Below are 24,923 nucleotides of genomic sequence, written 5' to 3' on the forward strand. Positions count from 1 at the left end.
CACTTATTCATAAATAATTTTAAAATATTTTTACATTCATAGAATAACTGTAAGCAACCTACACTCTGTGATCTTTCACTCTGAAAAGTTTGATCTTGAAAAGCATTAAGAATTTCATTTTCGATATGATGCACCCAACTGTCTCTCTCCTGCAACAGATGTTGAATGTATTAAAGCAACTTTGTATTGAAAAAATCTATTAAAACTGTATAACTGCTTCATTACATAAAAAGACTAAACAGTTTATTTTACTAAAAACTTAAGATTTAAAAACAATAAAAATGGTTTTATTGAACATAAAAATTTTGAAAATGATGACTTCGAGGCTATGAATAAAAGTTAAATATATACCCATCAACTCAAGTTAGCTCCATAACTACATTTATCTTGTTACTTAAAATTGCTACTAGTGTATTTTACCTTGAATTTCTTTTTAGATTTGTAAAAATTCAATGACTATTTACTAAATCTATTATAGAAAAATTAAGATTTTTTTTTTATGTTTATAATTTAGAAAAAATAGGATTTTTTCTTTATGTTTTCTTTATATTTTACTTTCTATGATATAAAATTTAGAACAACTAAATTTAGAAAAACTTAATTATTAACTTATCAACTACAAAATCAACTAAAATAATTTTATCTAAGAAACCTCAACAAAAAAAAACAAAAAAAACAAAAAAAACAAAAAAAAAAAAACCATTGATCAAAAGAAATCAAGAAAAAATTTATAATCACTGATCAATCAACAAGTAAGTATAACTTATTTATTGATTGAGCAATGATTTTAAAAAACATTGGTTTTTCAGAATAAGTAAGGGAGAGTAGGACAATGAAACACTTTAGTTTTTGCTTCATATTAATTTTTTCAATACGTTTTTTTTAGGCAAGTGATTTAATTTGTAAAATAAATTTATACCTATAAAATTAAATTTTTTAATTACTAAATTATAACAGGTTAAATTTGTGAGACTATTTAAAGTTAAATTAGAAATTCAATGTGCTATGGGCATCATTAAAAAAGTGAATAAAAAAAGTATAAAACTTGGAGAAATATAAAAAGTATAAAACTTGGAGAAAAAGCAGATTTTTTGCTTTTTCTTCAAGTTTTATACTTGAAAGACAAACTAATTAATAATTATAAGCCAAATAATGTATCCATTGGCCCAAATCACATTTTAGAAATCCAGATAATATATCAAATTAAATGTCATTCTTAAGCATCAATAAATGTCTTTGTATTAAAATTGGATCTCCTAGTATTATATTTACATAAATCTCTTGAAAACTGACTGTAAGTATTCAAAGAAATTATTAGAATTGTTTATAACACAATGGAGTACTATTCTACAGTTTTAGGGCTCCCCAAAAATGCTGTATCAAGTTACCCAATGCTAATTACCCATAAAAATACCCTATGGATTGTAGTTTACAAAACAATGTTACATACTGATAGACACATTGAATAACCTTAAAACTTAGCAACTTTAAAAATTAACAAAATACTGTCATCAAAAAAACAAAAAATTTGACCCCTAATGATAACAAAGGATATAATTTTTTAGTCAAAACAAAGCTCTAGTAGTAACTGTTTCACCATATGAAAGTAGTTGTTACAACTCTTAAGATGCCTTTACAATTACAATGTTTAATGGAACCTCATGTATCAAGATGCCCCAATCTCCCCTACCTAAATATTGAGAATATTTTGTAAAAAACTTGTTTTATTAATAAACCCTGGCTTAATTCACAACTCCACATTGATTTAATTTAAACTATATCATTTTCTAAAATCAATGGTGCAAAGCTACCATCAACTTGATTATGACTGAATACCTCTAATTCAGAATCAGTACTAGAAAGCACTGATAAAAACTTCTAGATAATCTTAGACAAACAAGAATAGAGCAATTTGAAGACTTGTGTCTCAATGTACCAACTCAGTAAAAAACTGATGAGGCGCTGATTAAGATAAATTTCACGCAGATGACTTAAACAAGAATGGGGTATTGTAAAAACAGGAGTAGCCTTGTGCTACAACTTTCTGAGATTAAACCATTTTGTCACTGCTTTTGTGATGAGAAATTTGAGAAGCTTTTTTTCATGCAGTAATGGTAGAGTGGTAGAGCATGTGGTAAAGTGCTTGAGGACAAGGAAATTCTTACTTAATAAGCAAGAAGTTCTGAGTTTATCTCCACCACATCTCTGGTAGTACACTACACACAACTCATTTTAAAATAATTATTATAAATGACTAAATATAGTGGCCCCCTCAGCCATGGGTAAATAAAACCGAAAAAATAAAAAAAAGTGAATACAATTGAAAAAATAAAAAAAGCAGCAGAGAACTGAAATGTTACAATATACAATTCCTGGCAGGGTTGACAAATGCTCAAAAATTAATTTAAACTCAGTTAAAAAGTTTGAAGCTTAATAGGTTTTTTTGAAATAATTTTTTTCAATGTACAGTCTTGGCCAACTGTTAATGATACAGAACTTTATACCACAATGTAGTTTTTACAACAAATCTTTGACATTAGTAGTAAAAAATACTACTAATGTCAAAAAAAATATCACAGCTCAAGTCTATGAAAAGATAAAAAAATGCATTCAACAACAATGCTAAAACAGTTTCCACATGTCTTGATGGTTCTTAATTCTTTCATCATAAAAAACTTAGAGCGAACCATATTCTGCCTGTTTGATTTAAGTTTGATGTAAGATATTCTGTTCAAACAGAGACTTAAAAATGTTACATATAACTATAAATGTTACAATCTGTTTAAGAGACACTGCGAAAAACTGAAAAATTTGAAAACCACTCATGCTTCTCATTGAAACTTTTTTCTAAACTTTTTAAACAGCAGAAAATTCAAATAAACAGTTATAATGAGTTTGGGCTTAAAAATGTTCCAACACACAAGAATCGAACTTATTACAAGTCTAAAAGAATTCTGTACTTAAAATCAGAGGCATTGATTTTTATTTACTGGATTGGAACCGTATAAAGAAAAAGGTGAACATCTTTGCAATTATTGAGGAAGCACCATATTGCTCTCTTTGATTGAGAACACTGTTTTTTCTTTGCAAAATATCATCGCACAGTCAAAAACTACAAGATTTAAAAGTCTACCTTCAAATTTTGCAAAGGAAGTTTTAAATAAGTCTGAAAAATTCAGTCTAAAAAATTCCAATGTCTTCATAGTTAAATTAAAAAGCAACTGTGGCGCTAAATTTTTGATTTTGCTCATTTCCTTATTTAAACACATGAATTTTGCTCTAAATATAATCGATTTAAAGTTTTTTTTACTCGATAATTACTTAACCTTACTATTTAAAACAATTAGAAAGGATTGTAGTAGACATTTTTAACTAGGTAAAACAAGTAATATCATCTCAAACAATAAGAAAGGATCATAGTAGATATTAAAAAATAGTTATGACATATTAACATTTAAATTAATAACTAATAATTGAGCTTCTATTTGTTTTTTTTATTCCAAAATTACAATCAAAAATACAACTAAAATGGCGACAATTTTTAGTTATTTCAGTAATTGTAAGATTAATAAAATAATAAAACTTTTGAAACAAAATTAAAACATGTAATACATCATTTCATTAATTTATCATTGTAATTCAAACATTGTACCAGAAAATTTATAAGCAAATTTATATAGTTCTTATACAAAAAAAAATAATTTTGTAGGATTTATACTAGAAGTTTCATAAAAAACTCCAACAACAAGCAAAATAATAACCATAACTAATACCTCTGTTGAATTACATTCAAATTCCCATATTTTTCCATCAAAGTTAATAAGTGAAAAGCCACATCCATCTCCTTCTAGATTTATAGAAAAACTAAAAATTGCATAACCTAATTAGAAAAGACTAATGGATAAAGTATAACTTTGACGATTAATAAAGAAATTTATAAATAATTCTGTAAAGTTAAGCTTACCAGGCTCAACTCCAAACTTTCCATCAACTAAATGTTCTTTAAATACACTTGTCTGGTTTTTTTTTCTAGTAGTAGATATTTTGCGCGGTGAAACTGTTGAACTATTTTCTGATTCATTTAATTCACTTTTATAGTCAATTTCGCAAGACTTATGTCGGTTTGCAGGCTTACGATTTTTACGTTTTGTTGGAAATACATCAAAATTTTGAGAACTTCTCATACTTGAGGATGTATAGTCTCTTCCGTCACTTTTTGATCTCTCAATAAGAACCGATGTATGAATTGTGGGAGATCCATCAATTTCATGATCATCAGGATCTTCAAAGTCTTTACTATCAATAAGATCAAACTCAATAGGCATTGACGATTTTGCACAATTATTTGCAGTAAGTTGAGAAGTTGGTGGATGTTTTTCTAATACTTTTTGGTTTCCTATAAAAATATTAAAAATATACTAAAATGCTAAAGATATTAGGCATTTTTTAGGCATATATAATTCTAACCAGTTTTTTCTCGAACATTTTTTTTCCCATGAGTTTTAACAGAAGAATGAATAAGGCTGATTGACTTGGCTCCATTATCATCTATATAATCCTAAAAGTGAAAACAATCTTTGAAAATTTATAAAAACATTGCAAAATATTTAAAGAGTTTTAATCAACAAACTGTCAAACAAAATTTTTATCATTTGAAGGTAATTTAAATATCTACTTAAAAAGTAACATCATTTCACACATTTTGTGTTTCTAATACTGCATTTATTCAAATGCACATACACATGTGCACAAAAATGCATATATATATATATATATATATATATATATATATATATATATATATATATATATATATATATATATATATACACACACACACATACATATATATATATATAGACTTGCAAGTCATTGGTAAATAGAACAGGTGGCTGGCTCACAAGTTCAAGTAGCTAAATAGCCAGCTAGCCACTAAAACAAAACACAAAACTAGCTGCGGCTGGCTTATAAAGAATGAGGCTGGCTAGCCGGCTAAAAGTGGAAAATATCCTCTCTTGTTTTTAGTTATTACTAAATTTATAACACACCCCTAAATTATTTCACAGCAAATTAATGTTTTCATGTATAAAAATAATCATATTCATATTAGTTGGGTCCAGTAAACTTTTGCGAGATTTAACAATCAATCCAGCAGTTGAAAACATGGATTCTACTGCTACACTATCTTATGGAATACATAAATATTCATTCACCAAACGTGCCAGATAGGAAAATTTTTTATGGTTATTGTTCCAAAACACCACAGGATCTTTTTCTTCTTCTTCTGTTGGCAGACAATTAACATAATTATTTACTTCCCTTGCTAGTGTTTAATGTTTACTTTGATCATGATTTGGTAGCGTAGTTTTTATTTCTAGAAGCAGTAATTTCTTTGCAGTTGGATGATTTTCTAAAACATAATGATTTTAATTGAACATCATAATGGTTTTAATTAAACAACATAAACATTTAATTGAACAACATTTTTGGTCAATTGAATGTTTGTTTAATATTTGATTAATTAAAATTAGTTTTATTATTTAACATTTTTATTTTATTTATATCATAACTTTTATTTATTTAGCTTACCATCTTATTTATATTATCTAGCTTACCATCCTTTAGTAGTTTATTGTCATTTTTATCAACTGCATTGTTAATTGCTGAATTTGAATTTGAACTTCTGTCAAGTTTTGAAATGGTTTAAGGAACTTTACAAGTTCGCTTAATAATTTTAGATCAAATACATCTAGACACAATTCTCTTTTTCCAATTTTTTTTAAAAGTTTTTTTACACCATTATATAACTGTTCAATAGACTTTGTCATAAAAAGTGCACTGTTCCATCGACTACATACTTGGAGTTTTAAACTTTTATGTTGTTTAGATTTGTATTTTGAGTTCTCTTCAAATAGATTATCATTTTTTTCATATTCATCCTCACTATCTACAATAACCGGATTGTCATTTGGGTTTAATTGATTCTCATTCGATATTAGTTTAATTGGGAATTGTTCATCAAGATTAACAAGTTCTTTTACTTCAGCAATTTTTGTAATTTATTATAAACATCCACATCATCATTTGTACACAAAAACTCGTTAATTAGAACAGTAGATTTGAAGCTCAAACATGTAACAATATTTCGACATTTCTTGAGCAATTTTAAGACTTCGGAACATTTGTTAAGACCATCAGAAACCAGAAGTAAATTCAGCACATGAGCTAAGCAATGTTGTGGTTTTTCACAACCCAGTAGACTAGAAGTCTTCATCATATTTGCAGCACCATCGTGAACATTATGCAAATGTAACTCTCCATACTGCTTGCTAAACATATCTTTAATATCATTCTTCATAAAATCTGCAATATTTTCTGCTGTGTGGTTTTCCAGTGGTGTACAAGCTAAAGTAAAAATTTTTCTATCCCACTCACTGGTTATTACTGAACACTTTACACCTATATATGACAGTTTTTTGTATCTATCTGTCCAGCCATCAAAGAGTAAAGAAGCAGCAATGGAATATTTTAAAACATCTTTGACACTGCTTTTGACAGCTTTGAACATATCAATTAAAGCCCACATGCCAAAGATGAGAGTGATGGAGTGACTATACCTAAAAATTTTTCAAAAAAATTTATAAAACCAGTTCTTTCAGCTACTAATTCCCCATAATAATTCCAAACAAGTGAAGCACATTTTTTTTTAAAGGTGCTGCACAATCTTATCTTCAAATATTTTATTGATGAGTTTTCATTTGGTTCGCAGCAAGATACTGATGTATTATTTATTGATCTTTTCATATTAAATCTCTAATTACCAAAAAGTAAATGTACCTGGAAGAAAAGGAAATTTCTTTTATATGCAGTTTGCTCCTAATGCGACAGTAAATAAGAAATATTTGTTATCAAATTATAAAACGAGTCAAACCATGGAAGTAAAAATTATTATATTGCCATGGTTAAACGAAAAATAAGCGCAAAAATGAAGTAAGCACAACAAAATTCATAAAAATTAAGGAAAAAAAAAAAGGATTGAGCATAACATTATAGTTTTAAAAATACAAAAACTGACCATTTCAGCTGTATTTTAGCAGCGGCTGCATTTTGAATAAAATAGCGGCTATTAGTGGCTATTAATAAAAAACTGGCGGTAGTTGGATATTAACTAAATTGGCGGCAGCGGATGAATAGAGGCGGCGGCTACCAAGTATATATATATATATATATATATATATATATATATATATATATATATATATAAAACTTAGATTGCTAGTTTAGATAAGCACTCTGATGTCACACTGAAATAGCCTGCTGCCGAGGCCTTTAGTACATACATCGACTGATAAATAGCCTGACTTGCAGCGGAGTGCTGCTACATCAATTGAGGGTTTGGGATGGGGCGGCAATCTTTTCTTTCATTATTCTTCATTTTCTTCTTCTTTTTCTGAAAGCGCCGTATGCTATAAAGATAAGCAAAACTAGTGAGCAAATGCTTATCTAAATACGCTATAGAAGATACATATATTAAAATAATACAAAAACTCTTGTACATAAAATGGTGCTCAATATTACAATAATAGAGCAATAGATATTTAAACTTTTTTAAATGAAAGACGACATTTTTAATAGTACTAAAAATTTTTTGTGCCATACATGGCAATCATCACCTATTAAATACATTTAAAAAAAAACCTTTTAGAAAAAACCATTTAAAAAAACTTGTTCACGAAAGAATTAAAAACTACAGTAGAACGAAATCTGACTTAATAAAAAATGCAATCATTTAGTTTCTGGTATCAAATAAAGACATCAGAAATTAGTTGGAATGTCGACACTTAGATAATATTTTTTCTTTTTTATTAGGCATATCAAATTTTATATTATTATGATATAAAATTTAAAACTTTTTATGAAGGCAATATATATATATATATATATATATATATATATATATATATATATATATATATATATATTTATATATATATTTATATATATATATATATATATATATATATATATATATATATATATATATATATATATATATATATATATATATATATATATTGCCTTCATAAAAAATAGATACATTAAAATACTGAGTTCATTTTCTTTTAAAACATCATAAAAACCCATTCATATTTGCTTAAGACTTAATTATTTAGGTTGCAAAAAAATAATTTTTTCTAAACCCAACTGTTATTCCTTACTTATTTTATTAATTTATACGTTAATTTAACAATTTCCTATAAAAGCTTGGATAAATTCACTAATGATGACCAGTCTAGTATTATTTAAAGCCTTTTAAAATATTTTGATAAGACCTAAAAGTTAACATAGAAATGGTTTGAAAAGCAGTAAGCAAAGTAACAAAGTGCAAATAATAGGTATGAAGCTTAATGATCAGCTTGAAGTGATGATCAGATTGAAGTGAATGATCAGCTTGAAATGATCAGTATGAAGCTTAATGATCAGTAATAGAGAAATAGCAAGAAACTTAAAATTTCAGAAAATTGCATCAGATATACTCTAAAGACAATGTCTTGCAGGATCAGGAAAACTAAAAAAAAACTACTAAGCACAAAAATAGTCATATATTTTGTCAAGTAAGAGCCAACCCGAAGTTATGGTGAACTTACCAACACATTCAACGAAAACCACGAAAAACATATTTCTCTAAATACAGTTGAAAACATTTTATTGAGGAAAAATAGATTTTTATGCTGCAGTTAGAAAGTAAGAAAAGTTTTTAGAAAGTAAGAAAGTTTTTAGCAATGTAACTTTGAAATAAAAAATAGAAAAACCAAAGTTCTTGTTAAAGTATTTAAATTGGAAAAGTATAGTAACTGCTTTGTTGTACCAAGGTTACAAGGTGGCGACGGGAGTGTTGGTATTTGGGGCTGCTTTAATTTTAACAGTGTAGGTGTATATAACATATAATCAAGCCGAATAAACCAACATACATAAATAGAGATGCTAGAGAACTGCATGGTTCCATCAGTGGATCAGTTCATATACAGTATATATATATATATATATATATATATATATATATATATATATATATATATATATATATATATATATATATATATATATATACAGATACAGTTCCATCAGTGCTGATTTGATCGAAACAAATGGTGGCAGTTTTAACAAAATTTGGCACCTACCCACACAGCTTGTAGAAAACAAAGTAGATTTATTGCCCTGGCCAGCTTGATCACAAAATTTGAATCCAATTGAATCTATGTGGGCTTAGATGGGCAAAGAATTAGCTAAGGCACAAATAAGATCCATATAAAGCCTAAAGCAAGAATTAGATACAATTTGGAGAAAAGTTCCAAACGAAGCTTGCAACAATTTTGTTAAATCAATGCAAAAAATATATGTTGCTTTCAAAAAAGCTGGTGGGAGATATTTTAAATACTAATTAGATGTTATTTTTAATGCATTAATTTTTTAAATATTACAGTTTTTTTATCGATAGTTTTTGTAATTATGTTTGATAACAATTTTATCTACAGTTTTATGGTTTAGTATGTCATCCAAGAAGTTTTAAAAAAATTTGTTCAACATCTTCTTTAGTTTCAATTTTACTTTAGTTTGAATATGCTTTAAGCAAAAAAAAATGTGCCTTTTATTTTTGAAAGCATGTATATATATATATATATATATATATATATATATATATATATATATATATATATATATATATATATATTTATATATATATACACACACATACATATACATATATGATATGCATTGATCGGAGTATGCATCCACCTTCCCCCTCAAGAATTATAAGAAAATTTGAATATTATTAAATTGTGTTCAAAGTTGAACACAATTTAATAAGCAACCTTGTACTCTACTCTTAAAACTCAATAAGGCCTCGATTAAACTCATTTAATCAAGGCCTCAATCAATCTGCACTCTTTATCTAATAATCTTATAAGAATTACTTAATGTTTCATTCATTTGTAAGAATTACTTAATGCTTCATTCATTTATAAGAATTACTTAATGTTTCATTCATTTATAAAAATTACCTAATGCTTCATTCATTTATAAAAATTACTTAATGTTTCATTCATTTTTTGTTCACTTTGATGTAACCAAAATGATAACATTAAATTGCATAGAATTTTTTTACTCTAGTATTCTTTTTTTTTCTTTTGATATCTTTTTTTCTTTTATTCAGATAAAAAATTTTGAACACAAACTTTAAAATTTTCTTTGAATAAAAAATGTATAGTTATAAAAATGTCTTATATTTAAAGCACATAAAAAAAAATTTAGAAAGCTGCCTCGCCCAACCTCCCAAATATACACATGATTTCAAATGGGTAAGATCGACCATTTTCATAATTTTTATCAAAAAAACAAAACATAATTTAAATTTAGATAAATCAAGCTACAAAAATAACTCTCATGGTATTTTTGAAATACTTTTAAATGACCCTGCCCTACTATAAAATTTAATTTTTTTGTACTTTCGGACTGTTAGGATTAAATTTTTATCTGTGCCAGTGGGGGAGTTTTTTTTGAATTAAAAAAAAGTATTATTATATTATGTTAACAGTATACAGTTTGTGGTAAAAAACAGTTCTTCGATTGTCTGTGGTATTTAAACTGACAAAATTAAGGTTAGATTATAACAAAACGCATTAATTTAATTGCGGAAATTAATTAAGATTAAAAAAACATTCTGAATGTTTTTATTTTTATTTTTTTACTGCAAAACATGCGCAGAGTGAATTAAGATTAAAAAAACATTCTGAATGTTTTTATTTTTATTTTTTTACTGCAAAAAATGTGCAGAGTGTTGCTACATCAACTATCTTATAGCCTGCTGCTACAAGGAAGTGCTGCTACATGGACTATCTTATAGCTTGACTCGCAACGGAGTGACACTACATCGACCGAGGGTTTGGTTAGGGCAGGCAGTCTATTAAATAATAAAATAAAAAATTCAAAAAAACATTTTAAATTTTTTCTGGTCTTTAAAATAATTAAAAAAAAAAACAACCCAAAACTGACATTGTATGGTAAAAACTTAAAAACGACCATTCAAGAGTAACGTATATATATATACAGTACTATGAATAAGTTTTAGACCACTTACATTTTTTCAAAAAATCCCGGAGAATTCTTCTCTAATATTTAAGTTTGTAGTTCTAAATTATAAACTTATTAAAACACATGTATTTCACACAAAATATGGAACAATTACAAACTTTTTAATGTCAAACTTCATAAAAAACTTCTCATATTTACTAGATCGTCTTTTTGCCTCAATCCCAGCCAATATTCGCTGGGGAATAGATTCATACAAGTTAGTTATAAAATCCTGAGGTATGTTGTGCCATTCTCTTTGAAGTACTTCAAAACATTCTTCAGCATTTAGGGGAGCACGTTCGACCTTCTTTCTGTCCAGGTAATCCCAAATACGCTCAATTGTATTCAAAACTGGACCCTGGGGAGGCCAGGTCATCAATTCCAGTACTGCTTCCTCTGCCATTTCATTTAAATAATTTTTTGCCACTCAGAAACAATGTTTTGGGTCATTGTCCTGCTGCAGAATAAAATTATGACCTATTAGTCTCATTCCGGATGATACAGCATGGTGCCTTAGGATATCCACATAACATTCCCTGGTGAGTCACCTCCCCCCCCCTATTTTGATCAAACCACCTACTCCAGATGAAGATAAACAACCCCAAACTTGCAAATAGCTTCCTCTGTGTTTAATAGTAGGGTTTAAACACTCGTGCTGATAGGCTTCTTCAAATCTTCTTCAAACATATTGGCGTCCTTTCATTCCAAAAATTTCGAATTTGGACTCATCAGTGTACAGAACCCGATTAAACATTTCCTGGGCCCAATCTTTGTGTTGTTTTGCATATTGTTGCAAGTTGTTTTTCTTTATTACCACACTGTAATAATGGTTTTCGAATTGCAATACACCCTCTTAATCCTGATTTAAGTAGGTGCTGTCAAATAAAAGAAGAGATGACATTTTTCTCAGTTGCTGTGTTAATGTCTTTTGCCAGCTCGGTTGATGCTTTTTTTGTATTTCTTAAAGATAGGGTTTTTAAATATTTATTGTCATCTTTTGTTAGCTTAGGAGGTCTACCACTTTTCTTTCTATCTTCAAGGGAGCCAGTTTCTCTCATTTACATCTGTAACAGCATTTTTCGAATATCCTGTTTTGGATGTAGTTGTTATGACACATCGTTTTAATAAGTAAACAAACAAATCCATCATGTTTCCTCATCAATTTTGTTTATTTATTCAAAATAATATATTTTTTCAACATTTCTTATGTATTATTAAACTTAAGTATGCTTTAAAAAAATTACATAGGAAAAAAATTGTAAATACGCCTAATTATACAAGTGGTCTAAAACTTATTCACAGTACTGTATATATATATATATATATATATATATATATATATATATATATATATATATATATATATATATATATATATATATATATATATATATATATATATATATATATATAATATGTGTATATATATATATATATATATATATATATATACATATATACACATATTTTATTTTTTTCAAAATTACTGTAAAGTCCATATAAAAACATGTCCTATCATGTTTATATTAAAGAATACAAAAAGAATTCTATGTACGCCTTGTAGTGTAAGTGTAAACCAATGAGAGCTACATCATCATCATCAGGCTCCTCTATGTTGACCCAGGTAAGCTGGACAAAGCAGCTGGTCAAGAAAGTTTCTTTTACCTTCTATACAAATTCTTTAAAGAAATATACAGAAGGTGAATCAACTGCTTCCTGTGTAGAGCCTTCCAGTGTTTTGTTACACTATTTGTAAAAAAATTAATTTCTCTTTTAATGCAACCTTTTACTAGTTGAGGTAAAAGTCGCTGATTGTGTCCATGGAAAATGTAATTTGTAGTTGAATTTAGTAGAGCTTGAGGGAAATAAAAGTTGACTTCATTAATCTGGTGAGTAAATTTGAGCTTTTAAATTAGGTCACCTCTTTTTCTGCGATCCTCAAGTGATGTTAGTTAGCCTTTGAAATCTTTTTTCATGTGGAAGATGTTTTATCTCAGATATTGTTTCCATTACACCTCTTTAAACTTCCTTTATCATCGCAATGTTTTTAGGTAAGCAGACCAAACCTGTACTGCAAAATCTAGATGTGGACAAATGTATGCAAGGTACAGTGTTTTCAATAAAACTAGTTTTTGGCTATGAAAGGTTTTTTGAGACGATTAAGCATTTGGTTTGCAATTAAAATTTTAATACCTTTTTTTTTTTTTAAAACGACTAATATTGTTTTTTTTGCAAAAAAACGCTGATTTTCTGCCAAACTTCTCTGGGATGGAGGGGTACTGCTGCCTAAATTTTTTTCCTAGAATAGGCGCTGTATATATATATATATATATATATATATATATATATATATATATATATATATATATATATATATATATATATATATAAATATATATATATATATATATATATATATATATATATATATACACATAAATAAATCATCATCCAATAGAGCTAAATGAATCATTGTCTAATCTTAAAGGACATTTACTTTTTAAACTACTGTAATATAATAAATTACGACAAAACAAATTCGTTTGGAATTCTGTATTTTAAAATAATGATTCATGGAAATATGATGAATAAATAAAAAAACTTTTTGATTTTTATATAAAATGATGTTTATTATACTGCATGCCAGCCTTTTTCTTTCTTAGAAACAGCCATCTGTGGAGGCTTCAGTACATACATCAACTGAGGGTTGGGACAGGTATAAAGAAGGACATTTATGGACATAAATTTTTCTTTTAATTATTTTTTATATTTTTTTAAAAAATAACTGCTTACATTAAAGTAGGTATTTCAAAACTTAAAATGCACATAATATATTAAGATAGTAAAAAAATTTTATTAGGATTTGAAAATATAAAAAGTATAGCAAAATATATTGTTCTGCTATCTCTTGAATATAAAATGAATAAAATAGAAATGTTTTAAATACTGAGAATATTCTTTTAAATAAATAATAAAAACCTTCATAGATGGATAATAAGAAAATATTTGTTCAGTAGTGATAACCACATACTTCTTCTTCCACTCTTTGATGCTACCTTTCAACCCCCCCTGGCTTTTTTTATAAATGTAACCCTAGATTAATAAAAAACATTAACAAAGTAAGTTAACTGTCATATAACTTTCTGGATATTATTTTATGCTAGCTTTAACTTTTTTTAAATGAGCAAGTAACAAAAACAAAATTTAAAACAGTTCTTTAGATGAAAATAAAGACCTGCTTAATTGGAATGTGCCTTCCACTCCCAACATCGTCCAAAACAATATCATCTTTTTTTTCTGCTTTCTATAATTACAAAACAAATGTTAAAACTCAATTAGTATTAAGGTAACCTATTCTTAAATGGATAAAAGAGAAGAAAGAGACTCACAAGAGAAAACATATTTCTGATGTTTTTCTTTTTTATAGATCCCAACCTGACTCGCTCAGGAGATGCATTAAATGAGGAAATAAATGTGCTTGCCACAGCCAATGACGGACTGTCAACGGCTGCCATTTTAAGAACAGCTAAATTTTAAAAACACATACAAAAATGCTAGAAAAAACTAGCAAAGAATTTCTGTCCACAAACAAAATAGTTTCAAATAATTGAATATAATCAAGATTTTTTTCTTTTGCAACAAATAACTATACTCACAAAATCTTACCAGCCTCAAAAGCAGATGAAATACTGTCACCGGTTAACATAGATATACTAAAAAAATCACATTTTGGGTGATCAGATAAAAACTTCTTAATCCGAACTTCTGGCACAAACCAACTTTCAAAATCTTCTTCGTCTAAAAAATAATAAAATAAAAATAAAATGTAATGTAAAAAATTATTAAAAGTTAAATTAGGAGTAAATTTATAAAAAAATAATGAAGAATAAATAGAACTGAAAACCATAGTAATAAAGAAATATAAATTCTAATATTTTTAGATAATAAATAAACATGCTAAATGCTATGATTTGAAATTTTTGTTGTGAAAACAAACATAAAAAAGCTTTTAATATTCAAGATACTATAAAAAGCTAATATATGTATGTATGTATGTATGTATGTATGTATGTATGTATGTATGTATGTATGTATGTATGTATGTATGTATGTATGTATGTATGTATGTATGTGTGTGTGTGTGCTTGCATGCATGAATGTATGTATGTATGTATGTATGTATGTATGTATGTATGTATGTATGTATGTATGTATGTATGTATGTATGTATGTATGTATGTATGTATGTATGTATGTTAGGAGTATAATATTTTTACAAACTCAATGAGCATGTCATATTCTGATGAGCTTTTGTAAATAATTAAGAGAATTTAGTTTCATTATAATTTTTCTAGAAAAAAATTTACACACTAACCCACTAGAAAGCTGAGCCAAAAGCTGTTAATCACATAACAAATACGCCTAGAAATTCTTTACTGGTAATTTGAAGTAAAATGTTTTTCGCTTTGTCTTAAAATAATAATTTATTTTCAAATAAGTAAGAAAGATGTATATCACAAAATTAAAGCTATAGTGATAAAATTAACAAAACATAAAAATGATTAAAAAACTATATTGATTAAACTACATTAACTAAAATGGTTTGCATTTGTTTTTTTGAAGAAATCGTGATTTGTTAATAACTATTTCAAATACAAAGTTTCATCAGATTTGCAAAATCTTCTAAAACTTTTACTGCTCATTCGGAAAAAATGTTGGATCTTTGCCTATTTATAAATGAACGAATATCACACCAAAACTTTGTGAATGTATTGATAGCCTTAGGATGATCTTTAAAGGGTTCCTCCAATTCTTCACCATTTTTAGGGTTAAACATTTGGTTTGAAAACCAGATATCTACCCATTTTCTTGCAATAAGCCTAACTAGCATCTCAAGTCATTGTCTGTCTGAAGGAATTAGTATGTAAGCAAGTAGTAAATAAATTGCCCGGGAGTTTCATCTGGATTGGCTAATATTTGGGAAAAATTTAAAATTAACCTTAGGAAATTTCTTTTCATTTCAAAAGCATAATCAGATGCTTCAAAAACTCCATGTCATCTTTCTCATTTAAGTTCATTCTCCTTCAATTATATACCATTATTGTCAAAATTTAATGTTAAACTGTCATATTTACTATGTAATACTTCAACAAAATAATATGCAGCTCAGGTGAATTGGTTTTACCTCCAAAAAAGCCATCCAGAAATAACTTTAATATTCGATCTAAAATATTGTGTTGACAACCAACATAGAAAGATTTCTGAAAGCCAGCACTTTGAAAATGTGTCATTAATCTCCTTATCACACCATTTGTTTTCCCACTGTTAACAATTGTAGTGTTTGTCACAATCATTTTTATAGATCCCATAAATTATATTCATTCAAAAGTTCTTGAAGTCTTTCAAAAATTGTCTCTGACTTTCCATTCTTCAATACCATTGGTTTTAGCCTAACCTCGCTTTTATTGTTCCTTATCACATCTATTTGATGTTCCACCCCAGCTATCTTTTTTCTATCAAAATGCAAACACCAATTCTCAACCTTTAGTTCTTTTCTCAATTTATCTCATAACTTGTTACCTTCTCTGATGACTGCCACATAGATTGCCGGTTGAGTTGGTGCAGGAAGATCCACACCAGTCATCTGAAGTTGCTGAAACACTGTGGCAGTCTTTTGGGTACTTAGCTTTGCTTTACAAACCAAATTAACAGCCTCAACTGTTAAATTGGCTTAATTTTTTGTTTAATAATATTTATTGAAGGTTCATAATCACTGCCACTGTCACTTACTGACTCATTACTACGCTCGTGTTCCTCTCTGTATTCATTCAGAATTGAAGTTGATGGCATTGATGGAATGTTTCCAATTTTAATTCTCTTTGAAGGATGTATTTTTTTAGGATCATCAAGCTTCATACATTTTGTTCCTAATGATTCTTGAAATTTACTCTAATGTAATCTTTTACTTTTCTCCAAGTGAATCGATTTCTTTTTCCATGTCTCTTGATATTTTGGTTGCAGTAGAAATTTTGTTTGACATATTGAATGAATGTGTATAACTGAACTCGTAATGCCTTAAGCAATTTATTATTTGATTATATTAAATTATGCAACACTAACTTTCACTAATAAACAAAACAAAAAAGTTTTCCTTCGCAGAGCATTCAGTTAAATCAAAAATCAAAATAGCACATTAAGTTTAATGAAAATCGCCACGTAAAAGAGCTTAAGATCTCTTACTCCTATTTTTAAATTAAATTTAGCATTGTGTAGTTAATGGACAATCCTTTAGGAACTATAATTCATTTGGTGCGTGAGCATGTACGCATATATATATATATGAAGGCCACAGGGGAAAAAGGGCACATGTCACATTTTCCGATTATTTGAGTTATGTCCCCTACTATATAAACATAAGCCTGAAGGTTAGCAAAATAGTAAAATCTAACCCAAAAAAGGCCTATGTAATGCTACAGAAACACCTAAAGAAAAGACATACAGGTGGAACTTTCAGAATTTTAAAGACAAAATTTCATTTATCTTTAAAGTGGAAATGTGTGAAATGTGCCTTTTTTCCCCTGTGTTCTTCATATATATAAATGTATATATTTATATATAACATATTTATTGCAGATTTGAGTGCCACCTAAATTCCACTATAAACTACTTGAAATAATTTGTATTATATTATATGTATGTATGTATGTAAGTATGTATGTATGTATGTATGTATGTATGTATGTATGTATGTATGTATGTATGTATGTATGTATGTATGTATGTATGTATGTATGTATGTATGTATGTATGTATGTACATAATATATATATATATATATATATATATATATATATATATATATATATATATATATATATATATTATGTATATATATTATATATATTATGTATATATATATATATATATATTATATATATATATATATATATATATATATATATATTATGTATATATATTATATATATTATGTATATATATATATTATATATATATATATATATATATATATATATATATATATATATATATATATATATATATATATATTATATATATATATTATATATATATATATTATTAAATGTTATCTAAAAGTGTTTTCCATATTTTGTTGACAAAAAGTAAAAATTAAAATGCATTAAAATTTAAAGTTCCAAAAATTCCTTTTTTTTTTTTTAAATAAAATAATACCACAATATCAATAAAAATTCATATAATATCAATAAATATTTTGTAGAACAATAACAATAAATATTTCCAATATAGCAAAAACATGGTAAATAATATAATCCTTACTATATATGTGTATATATATATATAAATATGATATATATATATATATATATATATATATATATATATATATATATATATATATATATATATATATATATATATATATATATATATAGAACTCTTATATGCTGTCCGAAAGTTTTTTCCATATTTTGTTGACAAAAAGTAAAAATTAAAATGCAAGACCGTAATTTTTTTTTTTCTTAATTGATAGACTGCCTGCCCCAACCAAACCCTCAGTAGATGTAGCAGCATTCCCTTGCGGGTCAGACTAAAAGATAGTAGATGTAGCAGAACTCCATTGCGAGTCAGGCTTTTTGTCAGTTGATATAGCAGCACTCCCTCCCAGCCGACACAAACACGTCTTTTAGACGTTTTTCTTCGCATCTAAAATGTTAACACTTTTAGATGTCTAAATTCAGATAAATATAAGACAAGTATTAGTAGTCATCTTTTAGACGGCTTGAGACAGCTATTTTTAGTCGTCTCAAAGATAAATACAATTAGATGTCTTATATGTACCTGAATTTCGACGTCTAAAGGTGTTAACATTTTAGATTCATAAAACACGTGTTTGTGCTGGCTGGGCTTGCGAGTCAGGCTATTTGTCATTCGATGTAGCAGCACTCCCTTGCGAGTCAGGCTATAAGATAGTCGATGTAGCAACACTCCGTGCATGATTTACAGTAAAAAAAATAAAAATAAAAACATTTTATTAAAAAAATTAAAAATAAAAACATTTTATTAAAAAAAATAAAAATAAAAACATTGTTTATATTGTTAAAAACATTCAGAATGTTTTTAAAAACATTCTGGTCAATTAAATTTGCATTTTTGTGGTTTTTTTAAGAAACGATTAATTTGTAATTAAATTAATGGTTTTGACTTTCGTCAAACACGCAAATGTTGGACGAATGCCAAAAGTAATTAAAAGTGACGTATATGTTGGCGTAAGAATCACTTTTTTCCCTCCGTGCTTCCCAAATGCAACAAACTATAACACTATATATATATATATATATATATATATATATATATATATATATATATATATATATATATATATATATATATATATATATATATATATATATATGTATATGAATATAATATATGCATATATATATATATATATATATATATATATATATATATATATATATATATATATATATATATATATATATATTTGTAATTATACATTTTTTAAACTAATAAATTTGTAGTTATATATATTTTAATGAAGTTCTCATTAAAATATATATAACTACAATTGAGGCTCTCATTACTAAACAATGCATTTAAGTATAAGGATAAAGATCTAATAAAAATACTATATTGTGAATATGCTAGATCCAAGTTTTTCATTGAACCATGGTGTCCGTATTATACAAAAGATATTATTGAACTAGGAAAGGTTCAACAAAGAGCAACCAAAATCAAAATTTACTAACTGTCATAGAGGCTGCCTGGTGCTCTATCTCAACAGCATTAATTATTATTAACATATTAAAGCTGTTTATCTTTATTTTAAAAATAGTGTTAGAATTTCTTTAGAAGTTTATTTTGATCCTAAATTTTGTTTATTATCTATTGCTGTTTCTGAAAAGTTACTTTAAAACTAAGAGTCAACAACTGGTTAACAAAACTTATTTTATTTTATATATTAATTCACATGGTTTGATTTAATGTTTTTTATTATTCAAAACATTATGTAAATCATCTAAACACGTAAGCAAAATAAAGTAAAAATACAAAAAAGCTTTTTGAGTTTTTTGAATCTAGTTTTTATTAGACTTCATCTATTTATCTTTAGTTATTTTTAGTTTTTATTATAATATTTTATTTATTTATGCTTTATATTGATTTTTAATAAACTTTTTTTTTCATTCTTCTAATAAATTTGTTCTCTAAATAAGTAATCTAAACAAAGTTGTTTTTTTAATAAACTTTTTCTAGTAATAAATATGTTCATAAATAATGCATATAAAAAAAAAAATTACAATAATTTAAACAAAAGTTTTTATTCAGCTAAAAAATATATAGTTTCTAAGATTATAAAAATGTATAGTTTTAGAGATTAATAAAAAAAATGCAAATTAAACCATGTAAGCTGAAGTTGTTAATTAAAATTTTTTATATTAACTTTTTTTTAATGCATTTTATATGCCAAAACCCTCAGCCAATGTATGTACACTCCCTGATTTCCCTATATAAGTCAGTCACTGTATGTACACTCCAGTGCAGTTATTTACAAATATATTAGGATTACGGCTCGGGGTTAATAGGGTAAACCGCCAATATAACAAAAATAAATGAAAATATATAAAAACAGTATAAATTATTAAAAAAACAAAAACATTATAAGTTAAAAAAAAATTTCTATTCAAAATTTTGTGGGTTTTAAAAAGGAATAAAACTTAATGTACTCCTGCAATTATTTAATTATTTTAAATGCGGTAGTGGTATAGCTGTAGAGCGCTTGCCTCATAAACAAGAAGTTCCAAGTTCAATCTCTACCACGCCCCTGGTAGTATCGCGCTAAACTTGTTTCTCCACGCAACAGCCCTGTTTGTCAAGGTTTGTGTTTTAGAGTTAAAGAGTTGAGAGAGGGTTGTTACCACAACTATAGTAGCCTCCTCAACTATAGTGACCTTCTTGGCCTAGGGGAGGTGAATTAACAAAAACAAAAAAAAAAGTTGCATAATCGTTAAAAATAGACATTGTAAGAGATCTCTTTTGCTTACCATGCAACATATATACCTACATACATACATATTAAATTTATGTATGTATGTATGTATGTATGTATGTATGTATGTATGTATGTATGTATGTATGTATGTATGTATGTATGTATGTATAAAAGAATATTAAATGTTACATTTTTGCAAGCAAGTTTTGAATAACAATACTTAGTCAAAGCACATTTTTACTTGAAATTTGTGTTAAAACCATTTACTAAAGTTCTGGCACTTTAACGTTAAGTTTTTGTTGCTTACAAAATGAATCCCGTAATTATGTATTTCTTATTTGATTAATATATTGTTTTAGTAAAACAAATTGTTTGTAAATGCAATTAAGGGGGGTCATCCATAAAGCACATCAACCTATATTTGTCAATTCTTAACACCTTCCCTCTTGTCACAAACGATCAAATATACCTGAACCCCTTTTCCCACCTAAACTGTGATAGCAGTTTTTACATCCAAAATATTTAAAAAGATTTAAATGTAAATATTTTTCAGCATTTTAAAAATTCAACCTAATGAAAATAAGGCAATACACATAAAAGTAAAAAGTGTAAGTAAAAACTTCGATAAACTAAAGATTTTTTTATTTAAATGACTCAAATAAGTATTAATAAAGTTGTCATACTAAAGTAATTTTTTAACTAATTAAGTTGCTCTTGGTCTTGCATTTTCGATTTGATAACTTTTATAAATGTTGTAAAAAACCGCTCAGGAAGAATGCCACCAGTTTTTTAAAATTGCTTTTGTTAATTACTTTAAATAAATGAGTTCAGAACTTTTGCAATTCTTTTGTTACCTAACTCTAAAAAATGTAACTCTTATTAAAAGATATAAAAAATTCAAGATAATCGCTTAGAAATGTAAGTGATGCAAGTTAAATATGTAGTATCAAAAAAACTTTAAAAGTTTTCTTAGACGGTCACCTCTGATAAATTTTTATATATGTTGGTATAGAATTTTCAACATCTTATGAAAATTTTCAATACAAACAGCTTTACTGATTCAAAAAATCTGACCTAAAAGTTGAAGTAATTTTTTACCTTGTTTTCTGTGTAACATAAGTTAAGTGGCATTTTCAGTAATAAGTTCGCCCTCTTTCGTCCAGACTCAAAACTTTTTAACTTATTTTATTCTTTAAACTAACAATTTTCATACAAAATAACTTAAAATTTAATTTACGGTTTAAATAGACAAATGTTTGATAAAATGTTGCACGTATAGTTAAAAATGGAACTGCCCATATAAATAAATAAATAAATATACATATATAAACTTTGTTTAAATGAAAAACAACATTATTAATAGTGCTTAAAGTTTCGCACCATACATGACAATCACTAGCTATTAAATACATAAAAAACCGTTAGAAAAAACCATTTAAAAACTCTTCTACAAATAAATTAGAATTTAAAAATTACGGTAGAATGGCTTCTGAAGTAAAAAAGACGAATATATTGTCTCCAGTATCAAAAGATGACAGTAGAAATTTGTTGAAATGCTGACACTTAGATAATATTTTATCTTTTTTATTAAGCAGGTTGTTTTCTTTGTAATATAAAATTGTAAATTTCTCATGAAGGCAGAGTTTACAAATTTTGGATGTTGTTTTGGATGTTGTTTACAGCACTTTATAATTTTCCACTTTATTGTGTATTTTATATTTTTTTCTTTTAAACTCCATATCTCTTTAGATAGCTTGGTATCATTTCTGTATTTCGCAGCATAAAAGATTTTAAATGATTTGCGTATCTAACCTTGAATGGTGTGATACTGATACCGAAATATACTTTTTCTTTTTCTTTAGGATTTTCATCAATCACAGTATTTTGATAAACAGTATTATTGAATAAACATTGATTGTTCAATGGGCAAGTGGTTTTAGGAATGCAGTTGCAATTTCTTGCATTCAAATTTGTATCAATGTGTAAAATCTTGTGGTTATGTGAACTAATTACAGATTTTACGTTTTGCATACAGCTAACTTTGATCGAATTTCTGTTCAATACTTTGTGAAATTTATGGTTTACTGGAAAGTGCAGGTCAATTAATGCTAGTAAACAACTGCCTATTTTTGTTTCCATATTCTGACTAAATGGAGGGTTGTACCAAATGACTTTTCGTTTTCGACTTTTGTTTTTAGTCAAGGTAACTTGAGGTTGGTATTTCAGTTTACAATTATAGTCACACTTTTTTAAAGCTTCTTCATAAGGTGGGATATGATTATAGAAAACAGATTCATTTACTGACATGGTGGATAATGTCAATTCAACAGTGCGAGGGAGTCTATTGATAATACTAGGTGGGTCATTTGAATCAGAGTGAACATAACTCAGCTCATTGTCGCATTTACAGTATTGTTGAAAAGAATTATTATTGAGATCAAATGTCACGTCGAGATAGTTAACTATTTTCATATTGCATTGAATGGAAATAAGAAGATCGTTACTTTTAAAAGTTTTTACAAAATGTTTTTTGATTTTCTCCATTTGATGGCCATTTTTGTTTTAAAATATCACTAGCCTGTCATCACAGTATAGACCAAAATCATTTCTATTTTAATACTGCAAAAGTTGGAATAAAAGAAAAATTCCTACTAACTCACATACTTCAGCACCATCATAAGCCCCTATTGTAACATCAGAGTCTGACTTTTTTCTTAATCCACGCATCTTTGTTGTTAAAAAGTAAAGATTTTCTTGCGTGTCTTATTAATGTTTTGTATTCAGTATTTATTATTAGTTGTTCGGCAAAGTTGATTGAATTGTTAAGCATTTTTTCACTTATTGAAGGATAAAAATCTTTGATGTCGAAAACTAAAATTTTATAAAGATGCTTATCTTTAATTTTCAAAAACCAGTTAGTGATGTTTAAAGTGCTTTGCCATTGGTTAATAAATAACTTACTTCTTAGTTCATTATTAATTTTTGATAAAATAATTTTGCTCATTCTTCCTACTTCATCTTTTCCTGGATTCAAAAGTCATACTGTAGGGTTATTGGCAAAATTTTAATTTTGGGTCAGCTTTCTTTTAGATGGCAGTAACAGCATTTTTTAAAAAGTGGTTATATTCTTCTTTGGATAACTTATACATATTTGATGTTTTGTTGGCTTTTATGTAAGTTTTGTTAGACATTTAAACTAATTTTACATCATTTTATATATATATATATATATATAAATATAAATATTTATATAAATATATATATATATAAATATTTATATATATACAAATATATATATATATATAAATATATAAATATATATATATATATATATATATATATATATATATATATATATATATATATATATATATATATATATATATATATATATATATATATATATATATATATATATATATATATATATATTAGGGTGGGGCATAAAACACTAAAGTCAATAAAAAAATACCATAATAATTTTCGTGGTTCCATTTGATATATGCATAAAAAAAAACTTATTTAAGAAATTCCTATGGTTAGTTTTAGCAGTCCGAAATTACAAAATTTTTTAATTTTTCAAGAACAAAATGTACCAATTGGTAGACACATCATTAGAGAGAAAGCTTTAGATTTTGCAAAAGAATATAACATTGCAGACTTTAAGACTTCAAAATGATGGCTTGATCGGTGGAAAAAAAGAAATGTTGTTTTTCGAACTATATCTGGTGAGGAAGGTCACATACAGTGGAAAAGACATCAATTTAGGAGTAAACCC

General features: G+C 26.6%; 1 protein-coding gene across 2 annotated transcripts in view; it reads right to left on the reverse strand.

Moving 5' to 3' along the window:
- The window catches only part of LOC101240862 (centaurin-gamma-1A), a 42,038-nt gene that overhangs the window by 3,690 nt on the left and 13,425 nt on the right, over positions 1 to 24,923 (reverse strand). For both annotated transcript variants that reach the window (XR_010641927.1, XM_065810901.1), the window contains exons 5-12: positions 14,800 to 14,931; positions 14,523 to 14,659; positions 14,369 to 14,437; positions 14,113 to 14,226; positions 4,468 to 4,558; positions 3,965 to 4,396; positions 3,774 to 3,847; positions 63 to 149 (exon numbers count right to left, since the gene is read on the reverse strand). Coding sequence is in view for 1 of the 2 variants with exons in the window: in XM_065810901.1 (XP_065666973.1) it covers positions 63 to 149; positions 3,774 to 3,847; positions 3,965 to 4,396; positions 4,468 to 4,558; positions 14,113 to 14,226; positions 14,369 to 14,437; positions 14,523 to 14,659; positions 14,800 to 14,931 (1,136 nt within the window). In the remaining variant the exon portion in view is untranslated. The remainder of the gene's footprint in view (positions 1 to 62; positions 150 to 3,773; positions 3,848 to 3,964; positions 4,397 to 4,467; positions 4,559 to 14,112; positions 14,227 to 14,368; positions 14,438 to 14,522; positions 14,660 to 14,799; positions 14,932 to 24,923) is intronic.

Source organism: Hydra vulgaris, chromosome 11 (genome assembly GCF_038396675.1).
Source record: "Hydra vulgaris chromosome 11, alternate assembly HydraT2T_AEP".
NCBI lineage: Eukaryota > Metazoa > Cnidaria > Hydrozoa > Anthoathecata > Hydridae > Hydra > Hydra vulgaris.